A 12,346-nucleotide genomic window follows, 5' to 3' on the forward strand; every position below is an offset into this window, starting at 1 on the left:
AGGCCATGTTTGGCCGGAATCGCGATTCGGCGTATGTCGGTTCGCATTAGCCACGCGTTTGCAAGCTTCTCGTGGTTTCAAACGCTCAAACATGAGATTTGATGTTGCTCCCATGCATTTGGGTGGATGTCAAGGTCACCTGAAGGTCAGGTAAGGTCACCTTTGGTGACCTTACCTTAAAAAGTGAACCGAGGTCACCTTTGGTGACCTCGGTTCACTTTTTCGAGCTGTACATGCTTCTAGGCTAATTTTTGGAGCTGAATTCGAATTTAGCAACCATTTGAATATTTACGAAGCAGTTTTGGTGCCTTCGTAACATGTTACGAAGCTGTCAGAGGCGGTTGACATGTACTACAAATACCCGTCACGACGTCTCCTGGTTGACCTGACCTGACCTGACCCGACCTGGGATGATGCATGAACACATCATCTATGATCAAAACTAACACGATATTCGTGATCAGCACCCCGAAAACCCCCATAGCAGCCACACTTTACCAACTTTCTAACAGGTCCCGATTTTCCCGACTTTGGGTCATTGACCTGACCTGGAACGTCAATCAATGGCCTAGGACATTAACCCGCGCCCCGTTGGGCTCTGCCGAGCAACGCGCCCTGTTGGGGGGGGGGGGCAATTTCCCCCCTAAGATCTCGAGAACCACGCGACAAGAACCTAGCGACAAGCGGCAAACAATGTTGGACAGCCCTTTCAGGGAACTACCTTGTGACCAAATTTTATTGACCTAGATCAAACCGACGACGTCACAGGTCAGGTCAAAGGTTGAATTTTCACCGTTTACAGGCATTTCAAGAAATGCGCTGTAAAATCGAGTAAAATGCATTTCATTGAAAATCATGGATGGGGAAATGTTCTTCAAACACATATTTTGCTATTTGGGGTCACTGATACCAGGTCAGGTCACAAAGGTCAGGTCACTGGGGGGTCACAATATGAAAGTGTCGTGTAATACATGTTTTATGGTCCATTTTACATGACAAATGCGATTATGTGGGTCCGACAGCCTGTGGGGCCAGCTTAGGTCACGTTTTGGTCAAGGTCAGTGTTAGCACCGGCGGCTGCAGGCCGGGCCGCCCGGACCACCGAGCGGGCCATGCGGCGGCCGGCCGACCACGTGGCGCCTGGGGCTATGCCGGCACTGAGCTGGCCCCATAGCAAGCAGCCCGGTGATTGGCTGCTTGGGCTCCTGCCCTCGGGGCGCATGCGAGGTGACCTCGGGTCAGCGCGCGGTTATTGAGGGTAGTTCGCTCTGGATGCTCGGCGGGGAAGTGCTCGCTGTGTGGGTGGAAGTGGTGCTCTGGCTGTGGTGTGGTGGTGGTGCACAATACAGCAAGTGAAAATATCTTAACTGGTGTGGAGAGGAGCTGGACCAGTGGAAAAGGGGACGCGACAGTGAACAGCAGCGAGTCTTCTCAGCGTGCGAGTAGCCGATCATTTCCTTTCATCCGGGACTCATAACACGGCCTCTTCCGGGGTGTGTGAGGGAGGCGGCCACAGTGTCTCGCCATCGAGTCACTGAGCTTAAACTCGTTCCCCGGGTCTTGCCATCGAGGCTCGGGTGCGGGGTCTCCGCTCAGACAGGGGTGCGACCAGTCGGCTCCGGCTAACCTTGCCATCGAGGCGCCGGAGTATCAGTTGATCTGTCCGATTACAGTGGTCTCGCCATCGAGAGGCTGGAATCGGGCAGCGGCTGGCGTCTTCCTCACCATCCTGATCTACCCATCGCTCTCCTACAGTCCTTGTCTATCATCCGGCTAAATAAGTGTCGTTGGCGTGTGAAATACCAGAGGACACGTGGCGACATTTCTGGTCCTCCGGGCCGGATTGCGACCAGTGAGCTGAACAGGAGAAGATGGGGATAGAAAAAGAAGAGGCAAAGGATGTCAAACGGCCCGATCCCACTGCAGATGGAGCTTTTAAGGATGTTAGAGATCAAGAGCTTGCTGGTCTGCGACGACTGCGTGGTATCAAGAGGGCTGTCGTGACGAGGGTGTCAAAGGTGTTAGAGGCAGAGATAGCAAGACAGCGGAACCGCGATTGCATCCAGGAGGTAAACGGAAGGCTGAAAGAAGCTTTTTCTGATTTGAGAAAAGTTCATCAGGAGTATGAAACCAAACTCAATGACGCAGAACTGGAGGAAGCTCAGGGATACGCTGATAATCTTGAAGAAGAAGAGTCGGCTATTCGGGGGAAGATCCAGCTGTACCTTCAAGAGTTGGATGAAGCCAAGTCATCAGCTGCCACTTCCCGTCACACTCGAAGTCGTGCCAAGTCACACACGTCAGCAGGCACCGCAGTTTCAGTTCGATCCAGAGAGGCTGCTGTGGAACTGGAGGACGCTGATCGCAAGCTGCGGGACCTCCAAGCTCAAGTGGAAGAGAGTCGTCGGAACATGAAAGAGAGACAGGAATTAGATGAACGCGACAGGGTGCTACAGCTCAGAATAGCTGAAGAGGCCCGCGACAGAGCTGCTCGGAAGGTGCACATGTATCAGGCTGCGGAAGACGAATTGAACTGGGATCGTCGGCATGATTTCGACGAAGCAGCTGTCAAAGGAAGAAAGGCATCTGCTGAAGGTGCGGGGGTAGATCAAGCTGCCGAACCACCGCATCGCTCGAGCGTACCCGACTATGTGCCTGGTCCAAGACCACAAGGACCTAAAGCTGCTCCGGAAGTGGAGGTGGATGGTTCATCTCTGAACCCAGACAACTGGACATCAAACAGCAAAGGGCAGGAGAAGCACGGGCATCCACCTCCTGGGATGTCAGCTTTTACCAACAGTGTTCCACGTCTTAATTTACCGCGGTTCACAGGCGAACCAAGTGAGTGGCCGCGCTGGATCAGTCTCTTCAGAGCACTGGTTCACGATCAGGCATCTCTCTCTGACACGGAGCGGATGGCGCATCTACAACAAGCAGTAGATGGAGTTGCCCATCAAGCCATCGAGGGATTCTTGTTCGATGGCAAGATGTATCACCAGGCGTTGGCAAGGCTGCACGAGCGTTTTGGTCGAGAAGGTGACATCAGCCAAGCATATCTCAGCTCCATGTTCACGACACCAGCTCCTTCAATCAACAACATCGCCTCAGTGGAGAGGTTCAGTTCTGCTGTCAGCAACACTGTGCTGACGCTGCGCGCTCTGAACCACTACAATGATCTGAGAGCCATCGAGAACCTGCGTCGAGTAGTATTGAAGCTTCCTGCGGAGTTGTCCTACCAGTGGGGACGAGAAGTGCATCAGATGCACCCCAAGCAGCCCGATCTGGAGATCTTCAGCAAGTGGCTGGAGACAGAGACTGCCATCTTGAGAAACTCGGCCAACCACGACCGCGATCCAGAAAGAAAAAGGCCATCCGCGAGTGCACGGGAGACCTCGGCGCGACGAACAACTCTGACTACGTCGGCCACGTCTTCCCAGACGGAAAACAACCGACGTCGCTGGTTCTGTGTCCTGTGCAAGGAACAGCACAAGCTTCAGGATTGCACGGAGTTCAAGTCGAAGACGGTGGAGGAGAGGCTGGTCGTAGTGAGCAAAGAACGGCTGTGTTGGGGCTGCCTGAACAAGGGTCACTTCATGAGGGATTGCCGCTCTGCAAGACGATGCAACTTGAATGGATGTAATGCATCTCATCACCGACTCATACATGTGGACAGAAGCGCCGCTTGTAATGAAGAAAGCCAAACAGAACCAAAAACAGTGGCACGAGAAGGAAGTCGCATCGTCGGCACGGCTCTCACAGAGACGACAGACACACTGCTGCAGTTGGTGCCGGTGCGGATTCACGGCCCAAACGGGGAGAGAGACGTAGTAGCACTGCTGGACCCGGGAGCGCAGACATCGCTCTGCTGTGAAGATGTCTTGGAAGAGGTTGGGGTCCCTGGAGTCCGAGAGAATCTGCAGCTACAGAACATCGAAGGAAGCGGTACCAGACAGTCGTCTCTTCGAGTTCAGCTGACGGTCAGTCCTCTGAGCACAGCGACCAGCAGAAATCGAATCGTCGTGCCCGAGGTGTGGTCTGTGCCAAGGTTGAACGTGGCCCCACCCAGCATGAGTAGCAAGCAGCTTCGCAGCTGGAAGCACTTGCAGGACCTGGACCTACAGCAGTACAACGGCGCACACGTCGAGCTTCTACTTGGTGCCAACATTCTGGAAGCTGTGCTGCAGCGAGAGGTCAGGGTGGGAGGCCCCGGAATGCCCGTCGCTATCCGGACAGACTTTGGCTGGACCCTGACGGGATCGATATCCACCCTGATTCCAAGCACAATGCGGCAAGTCATGTTCGTGCGTCAACGTGCTCCCGAAGACGCTCTGGAGGGTCTGCAAGAGTTGGTCCAAGACTGGTGGACGACCGAGGCCTTCGGCACCATGATTAACAGCTCTGATGCACGATCTCAAGAAGATCTCAGAGCTATGCGAATCTTGGATCAGCAGACCAGGAAGGTGGGGGACAGATATGAAGCTGGACTTCTGTGGGGTGAAGACGAACCGATGTTGCCGGACAACTGGAACCAAGCGTACCGACGTCTTCAGTCCATCGAGAGAAAACTCGACAAGCAGCCAGAACTGGCTACAAGGTACCAAGCCATCATCGACGGATATGTGAAGGATGGTCACGCAAGGAAGCTCTCAGCTGAAGAAGCGGACGAACCGAAGGAGAAGCGTTGGTATCTGCCACACCACGCAGTAGTGAATCCGAACAAGCCAGGGAAGCTGAGAATCGTCTTCGACGCTGCGGCAACATACCAAGGTGTATCACTGAACTCGAAGCTCATCACAGGTCCAGATCTACTACAAAGCCTTCCTGGGGTGATCATGCGCTTCAGGGAAGGTCTGATCGCTGTGACCGCGGACATCAAGCAGATGTATCATCAGGTGAGGATCCGGACAGAAGACCAGCCTGCATCGAGCTTTCTATGGCGAGATATGGAGCGACACCGCAAGCCTGACGTCTATCAGATGGAGGTGGTCATCTTTGGCGCGAAGTCATCACCGGCAACGGCCAACTACGTGCTGAGAAAAGCTTTTCTGGACCATGGAGCGGAGACAGACAAGGTTCTCAGCAGAAGTCCCGAGCAACTGGCAAAGTCGTTCTACATGGACGATTGCCTGTTCTCTTGCATGACGGAAGACGCCGCCAAACAGCTGTACGCTGACGTGAAGGAGGCACTGGAGAGAGGAGGCTTTCACCTTACGAAGTGGAGAAGCAGTTCCTCCGCTGTGCTGAAAGGCGTTCCAGAGAGTGAGAGAGCCAGCGCCTCTGCGAGCCTATGTCTCAGGAGCTCGCACACCGCTGAAAAGACGCTGGGCATCGCATGGGAGGAAGGCGAGGACACATTGGGGTTTCGTCTCCAAGCCAAAGAAGTGAGTGCAACCAAGCGTGGTGTGCTCAGCAAAGTGTCAACAATTTTTGACCCTCTGGGGATCGCTGCTCCTGTTACCGTGAGAGCAAAGATGCTGATGCAGCGACTCTGGTGGAAACATCTGGAGTGGGACGAGCCACTACCCGAACCTGAGCTGAGCCAATGGTTGGAGTGGCTGAGTGAAGCAGAGAAGCTGAACGAAGTCGTGATGCAACGCTGCGTGAACCCCAGCGGCCCAGGGACACTGCGACGCCAACGTCATGTGTTCTGCGATGCGTCAGAGAGTGCGTTCGGCGCTGTGGCATACTGGAGGACAACTTCGAGCGATGGATTACACCACTGTCGCTTCCTGATCGGCAAATGCCGAGTCGCACCACTGAAGCGACTATCAATTGTCCGTCTGGAGCTGCAAGCAGCCGTTCTTGGAGCGCGTCTGGTGGCTACCGTCCTCGGTGAGATCACTCAGCCGCAGGATGACATCTTCTGCTGGACGGACAGCAAGGTCATCCAGCAGTGCCCTGATAATGAAACTCGACGGTTCAAGACCTTCGTGGCCAACAGACTTGCAGAGATTTACGGGCTGACCTGCAACGCGTGCTGGCGTCGGAGTCAAGTGACGCACAGGTCATCTCGCCAACGAGAGGTCGAACCATCGACCTTTCCGTCTGCTCCCAGTGGCCTCGCCATCGAGGGGCTGGGAGAGACAAAACATAGGCATCTCCGCAACCGTGAGATAAACCAGCGGGAATTACACGATCCTGACACAACGCTATCAAGCACTGGAGGACCTAGGGTCCTCTGGAGGCTCTCCTGAGTCTCTCCATCTCCAACGTGGGAGGCATTAGCCTCCGCGAGCGCTGCAGCGGCCTCGGCGCACGCGGCGGTGGCCTCCTCGGCCGCCTCAGCACGGGTGGCGGCTACCTCCTCGGCTACACCAGCTCGGGCGGTAGCTTCCTCGGATGTGGCGGTTTCTGCTTGGGCGGCAGCGATTCGTCTAGCAGCGACGACGTCGCCAGTCGCCTTGGTGCGTCGGTGGGGATATACCACTGATCCCCATCATTAATCTTTGCTTAACGAAGTGGAAGTGTTTTTATTTTCTGTTTCATGTTATACTTGCTGGTGTTTCAAGAAATAGCATTGTATTTGTTGGAATGTGAAATGGTTTATATGTGTTAGCGACGCGATGTGTACGGCAGCACGCCGGTTACCTTTCGTGAGTGTTGCCCTGCAGTGCAACACGGTGCGGGGGGATGTTAGCACCGGCGGCTGCAGGCCGGGCCGCCCGGACCACCGAGCGGGCCATGTGGCGGCCGGCCGACCACGTGGCGCCTGGGGCTATGCCGGCACTGAGCTGGCCCCATAGCAAGCAGCCCGGTGATTGGCTGCTTGGGCTCCTGCCCTCGGGGCGCATGCGAGGTGACCTCGGGTCAGCGCGCGGTTATTGAGGGTAGTTCGCTCTGGATGCTCGGCGGGGAAGTGCTCGCTGTGTGGGTGGAAGTGGTGCTCTGGCTGTGGTGTGGTGGTGGTGCACAATACAGCAAGTGAAAATATCTTAACTGGTGTGGAGAGGAGCTGGACCAGTGGAAAAGGGGACGCGACAGTGAACAGCAGCGAGTCTTCTCAGCGTGCGAGTAGCCGATCATTTCCTTTCATCCGGGACTCATAACACGGCCTCTTCCGGGGTGTGTGAGGGAGGCGGCCACAGTGTCTCGCCATCGAGTCACTGAGCTTAAACTCGTTCCCCGGGTCTTGCCATCGAGGCTCGGGTGCGGGGTCTCCGCTCAGACAGGGGTGCGACCAGTCGGCTCCGGCTAACCTTGCCATCGAGGCGCCGGAGTATCAGTTGATCTGTCCGATTACAGTGGTCTCGCCATCGAGAGGCTGGAATCGGGCAGCGGCTGGCGTCTTCCTCACCATCCTGATCTACCCATCGCTCTCCTACAGTCCTTGTCTATCATCCGGCTAAATAAGTGTCGTTGGCGTGTGAAATACCAGAGGACACGTGGCGACAGTCAGGTCAAGGTCAGGTCAAGGTCAGTTCAAGGTCAGGTCAAGGTCAGGTCAAGGTCAGGTCAAGGTCAGGTCAAGGTCAGGTCAAGGTCAGGTCAAGGTCAGGTCAAGGTCAGGTCAAGGTCAGGTCAAGGTCAGGTCAAGGTCAGGCCAAGGTCAGGTCAAGGTCAGGTCAAGGTCAGGTCAAGGTCAGGTCAAATTAGGTCAAAGTTCAAAGTTGATATTTTTGCATCAAATTGGCATCGACTCCAGGTCGTCACGGGGAGTTCAATGGTGGTCTTTGTTTTGCCCTACGTGGTCTAGAATCGCTACAAATTGAGTTCAAATATTTGACGTCATCATTTTTGAACAGTTTTTTCGCTATAACTTTGCCAAAAAAACGAGATATCGATATGAAATTTGGTAGGTATATAGAAAAGGGCAGGGACTATCACATATATTCCGTTTTTTCCTAAATCCTAAATTAAAAAAAAATAGTTTGTCTTTAGAAAAATCATTTTTTTTATTTTTAGGGGTCAAAAACCCCAAAGTTTGAAAATCTTATACGGCAGTTTTGTAGCGCCGCTTTTTTTTCTACTAGACCGTATAAATAATTTTGAAATTGCTTGGTAACTGTAGATTTGCTGAGCGTTTCAAGATTGCATGTTTTTTGCTCATTTTTGCTCGAACATGACCTCAGTTCGACCTCAATAACTCCTGACCTAAGGTGACCTAAGACTTGAAATTTGGTGTGAATGTGTCAAATTGATGCCCGGGAAGGAACTAAAAATTTGGCGGCGCTGTGCGCCTCCGTTTTCTTGTTATTCAGGAAAAACCAAAGGGGGCCAAATTGCCCCCCCCCCAACGGGGCGAGGGAATTGGGTATCATCGGCTTTTCCTCGTCACGGGCAACACGCTCGTTTTTTCCGCGAAGCTCTAGCTCGATCAGGGGCCAAACGGCAAAGGGGGGATCCAACCGACCCCCCCCTTCCTACACATTAGAAGGTGGCAAACGCCGCACACATGCGAGGGTTTATCCACGTGAGTGAATAACGGCGGACGCCGTGCCCAATCTGTGTTTCAGGTCGGTCACCTGATCTCGATAACACCATGGACCACCACCGGCAGTGTCCTCCTCCTCAGCCGTCAGTGTCAGTCACTTCACTCCAGCACCGGCTCCCACAGCTGCTGGCGCCGCTCCAGCACCGGCTGCCACGGCTGCTGGCGCCGCTCCAGCACCGGCTCCCACAGCTGCTGGCGCCGCTCCAGCACCGGCTGCCACGGCTGCTGGCGCCGCTCCAGCACCGGCTGCCACAGCTGCTGCTGCTTCTGCTGACCTCCGCCGTCCACTCCGCCGCGGTGACGTTCCAGCTGACCTCCTCTGACCAGGCCTCCTCACTGACCCCCGTCCTGACCTCCCCCGGCGACCGGCCGCTCACCTGCGCCCTCCGCTGCCTGCGCACCACTCCCTGCGTCTCCTTCCAGACATCCGCCTCCTCCTGCGTCCTGCTGGCGGAGGTGCCGTCCGCCTCCAACCTCACCGCCTCCCCCGGCACCCTGATCTTCACCAACTCTGACCTGCTGGATGGCAGGATCCCCCAGGAGTGTCCCCTGACGTGGACCAGGATCGGGAACGCCTGCTACACCACTGACGCCGTCAGCACCTCGTCGGCGCTCTGGGAGGAGGACGCCAGCTACTGCAGCAGCGCCTACGGCCCCGCCGCCTCCCTGCCCACCTTCGAGACCGAGGAACAGTGGGGCTACTTCGTCTCCAACATCAGCGTCCGCGTGTGGTTCAACATCCGCTACACCGACGGCGGGTTCCAGATGCTCGGTGGCTCCAAGTCCACCTTCTGGTCCTCCAAATGGGGTGTGGATGAGCCGGGCTCCACGGACGACGGGTTCGCCTACTTTGACGCGCGGAGCGGCGTGATGAGGGCGGTACCGCTGGATGTCGGGGCCATGCCGAGGCCCGAGGTGGTCTGTATGCTGTACGCCGGGGAGCCGTAGTGGGTAACGGAGATTGGCGGGAATGCGCTAACGGAGCTGCTAAACTGGGACACGGATCAAACGAGCTGCAGAGATTGGCGGAAATACGCTAACGGAGCTGACTGGTTGCATTGGATATTCACGGAGATAGGTACGCTAGCGGACCTACACAACGTCCTCGTTGATATACCTACGGAGTTTCAGGCTAACGCAGCTGCATAATGTACTGCATCTAGATCTAGGGATATCTACAAATTACGCTAGCCTAATTCAATAACTACATTGTACACGTACTGAGGTCTACAAGCTACATTCATAGTTAAATACCTTCAACGAAGCACATAACCTGAAGGATCTGAGTTAGACATGCAAAAAACAAGGCTAGCTCGTAGGGAAAATGCATACAGATTCGATGACAAATGTAGGAGTGTAAGAAAATGAAATGAAAAGTGGGTAGTTTTGCCTGGATTCCGGGTGGCGCAATCTCCGTTTGATGAGGCAGAACCTAGTTCAGGAACTGCAGGCCTGTCCGTGCGCACTGTCCCACTGCTCGGAACAGCCCGTGTCACAACCCTTTGTGTTTATTGTTTGGCCTCACATATCGTTTACATTTCTTTCGATAATAAATATTGATCATACTGCACTCGGTGGTAACTTGCTGCCCACACATCCACAATAACCTAAATAAATTCGTCAGCAAAACAATTAGCAATACAGCACAGAACTAGTAGTTTCACATCCGTGTCCTAATGGCCGTGCCACAAAGCGATTGAGCAGCGCATACAACTTCAGACCGAGAGGAGCAGCTTCACACTGCCAGCAGCAGCCAGTAGCAGCCAGTAGCAGCCAGTAGCAGCCAGTAGCAGCCAGTAGCAGCCAGTAGTGGCCAGTAGCAGCCAGTAGCAGCCTCACTGACTGTAGCAGCCAGTAGCAGCCAGTAGCAGCCAGTAGCAACTAGCAGCCAGTAGCAGCTTCACTAGCTGTAGCAACCAGTAGCAGCCAGTAGCAGCCAGTAGCAGCCAGTAGCAGTCAGTGACCTGACATTGACCAGACAGGACAAGGGTCGTATAGCCGCTCAGCAGGCTTCAAGGGTCGCCTAGCCGCTCAGCAGGCTGCCTCAGATCAACAGCACGTCACATAATCCAACAACGAATATCAGCACAGTGGATCTCCGACTCTCCACTCCGCGGTAGGGCACGGGGCACAGAGGTACATACAGCGAGAGAGCGAGACAGATGTCTGCTGTCCAATGACGTCACACGGTGTCACTCGCACGCTATATAGAAGATGGCCGATTTGTGGCTACCGTGGCCGTGCATCGGCCGCATCTCCGAGCTGACGTCACCTGAAATGACGTCAATATGACGTCAGAAGACAGATACAGACAAGATAGATCCGTGTCACCACTATTGGTTGGTTAGGCACTGTTCCATGTCGTTATACCAAAACAAACGGCACACCAACAACACACAAAGCCTTGTATTGGGTGACAAGTTTATCTACTGCCATACTTATTCAACCGTTTTCCTGCTACAACCCTATCAAATCGTGTGCCCGTGTCTACCAATGGATCAGACAAGTTCAACCCAGACGGGAGGTTCCCGCGCGTATTCAGGAGCCGCCCTGACAGGACAGCTTCGTGCGCTGTCTGTCACAGTGGTCTGACGTAGGTAGGCTGTGCCGCAATACACGCCTGTTCGGCGGCACAGCCTACCTGTGCCGCAGCGCCGCGGAGACGGACATACTGGGACTGGTGGCGGCGGGTTCCGGACAAAAAGTCAAATGATAAAAGGTAAAAGGATGATTAGTCAACAGACATTACGTCAAAAGCAAGAAGTCAAAAATCTTTAAAGTCAACAGGTAAAAGGTCAAAAAAGAGGAAAGTCAAAAGGCAAAAAGTTAAAAAGGATAAAACGTCAAAAGATAAAAAGTTAAATTGCCAAAAAGTCAATGAACAAAAAGTCAACTAGCATAGAAGTCAAAAGACATAAAGTCAAATGGACATAAGGTCAAAAGACAAAAAGTAAAAACGGCAAAAAGTCAAATTGCCAAAAAGTAAGAAGGACAAAAGTCGAAAGACAAAAAGTCAAAAGTACAAAAAGTCAAAAAACAACAAGTCAACCGGGTATGAAGTCAAAATAAAAAGTCAAAAGGTCAAAAAGTCAAAAAGACATATAGTCAAAGTCCAAAAAGTCAAAAGGACAAAAAATCAAAGGGACAAAAAGTCAAAAGGACAAAAGTGAAGAGGACAAAGGTCAAAAGACGAAAAGTCAACAGGACATAAAGTCAAATTACGAAAAATCCAAAGGAAAAAAACTAAAATCCAAAAACTCAAAAGGACAAGTCAAAGAGACAAAGTCAATGACACCTGGATCATCAGTCATTACATACGAGATACATGAGATACATGAGATAACATTTACAAACAGCTGTACACAATTAAGCAGGATGCTGCACAATATAGGTAACCTGCATCATTGGACATTGAAGCGAGACTGCCTCCATTGCGCGACTGATGGACGATGGTTATTCCCATGGCCCACAACTGCGACTCAGCTGGTCACACAGGCATGCTTGGCTGAAATCTGACACACATTCGTTGACACTTACGTGCTAGGTGGGAGCTCGCTCGCATCGTAAGGTTGTCATGAGGCAGCGTTACATGATCCTTCGAGACAACTGGCCGTCCCAGGCGCAGTTTACTGGAATTATTTCAACAAATATAGTAACCCGGAATGTTATCGATACGAAAGGCTCGCTTGTTCAAATTTCCTTTATTGTGTAGGGAGACGTTTCTCATCAATTGATTCCGTCACGGGTTCTATAAGCGATTTCACACTTTTATTATAGTTCAAGCGTATTGTACAATTGGTACGTATTGTATGGTACAATTGGCACAATAGTAAAGCGCGTCGTTTCTTTAAGATAGGTGGAAGTTGAAACGAGAGGCAATTGTGTGATTGTCGGATTGTCCTGCCTTGAAAGGAA

The 12,346-nt window shown here is 53.1% G+C and overlaps 1 protein-coding gene across 1 annotated transcript; it reads left to right on the plus strand.

Annotated features, from left to right (window-relative positions):
• Window positions 1–1,871: 1,871 nt before the first annotated feature.
• On the plus strand, window positions 1,872–9,379 carry LOC122364618. Its single transcript, XM_043335194.1, has 4 exons — window positions 1,872–2,595; window positions 2,833–5,982; window positions 6,219–6,412; window positions 8,687–9,379. Exons 1-4 carry the CDS (start codon window positions 1,872–1,874, stop codon window positions 9,377–9,379), a joined length of 4,761 nt encoding a protein of 1,586 aa, XP_043191129.1.
• The last annotated feature ends 2,967 nt before the right edge of the window (window positions 9,380–12,346 follow it).

The sequence above is a fragment of the Amphibalanus amphitrite genome, unplaced genomic scaffold (assembly GCF_019059575.1).
Source record: "Amphibalanus amphitrite isolate SeventyFive unplaced genomic scaffold, NRLGWU_Aamphi_draft 000687F_arrow, whole genome shotgun sequence".
Classification (NCBI taxonomy): Eukaryota; Metazoa; Arthropoda; class Thecostraca; order Balanomorpha; family Balanidae; genus Amphibalanus; species Amphibalanus amphitrite.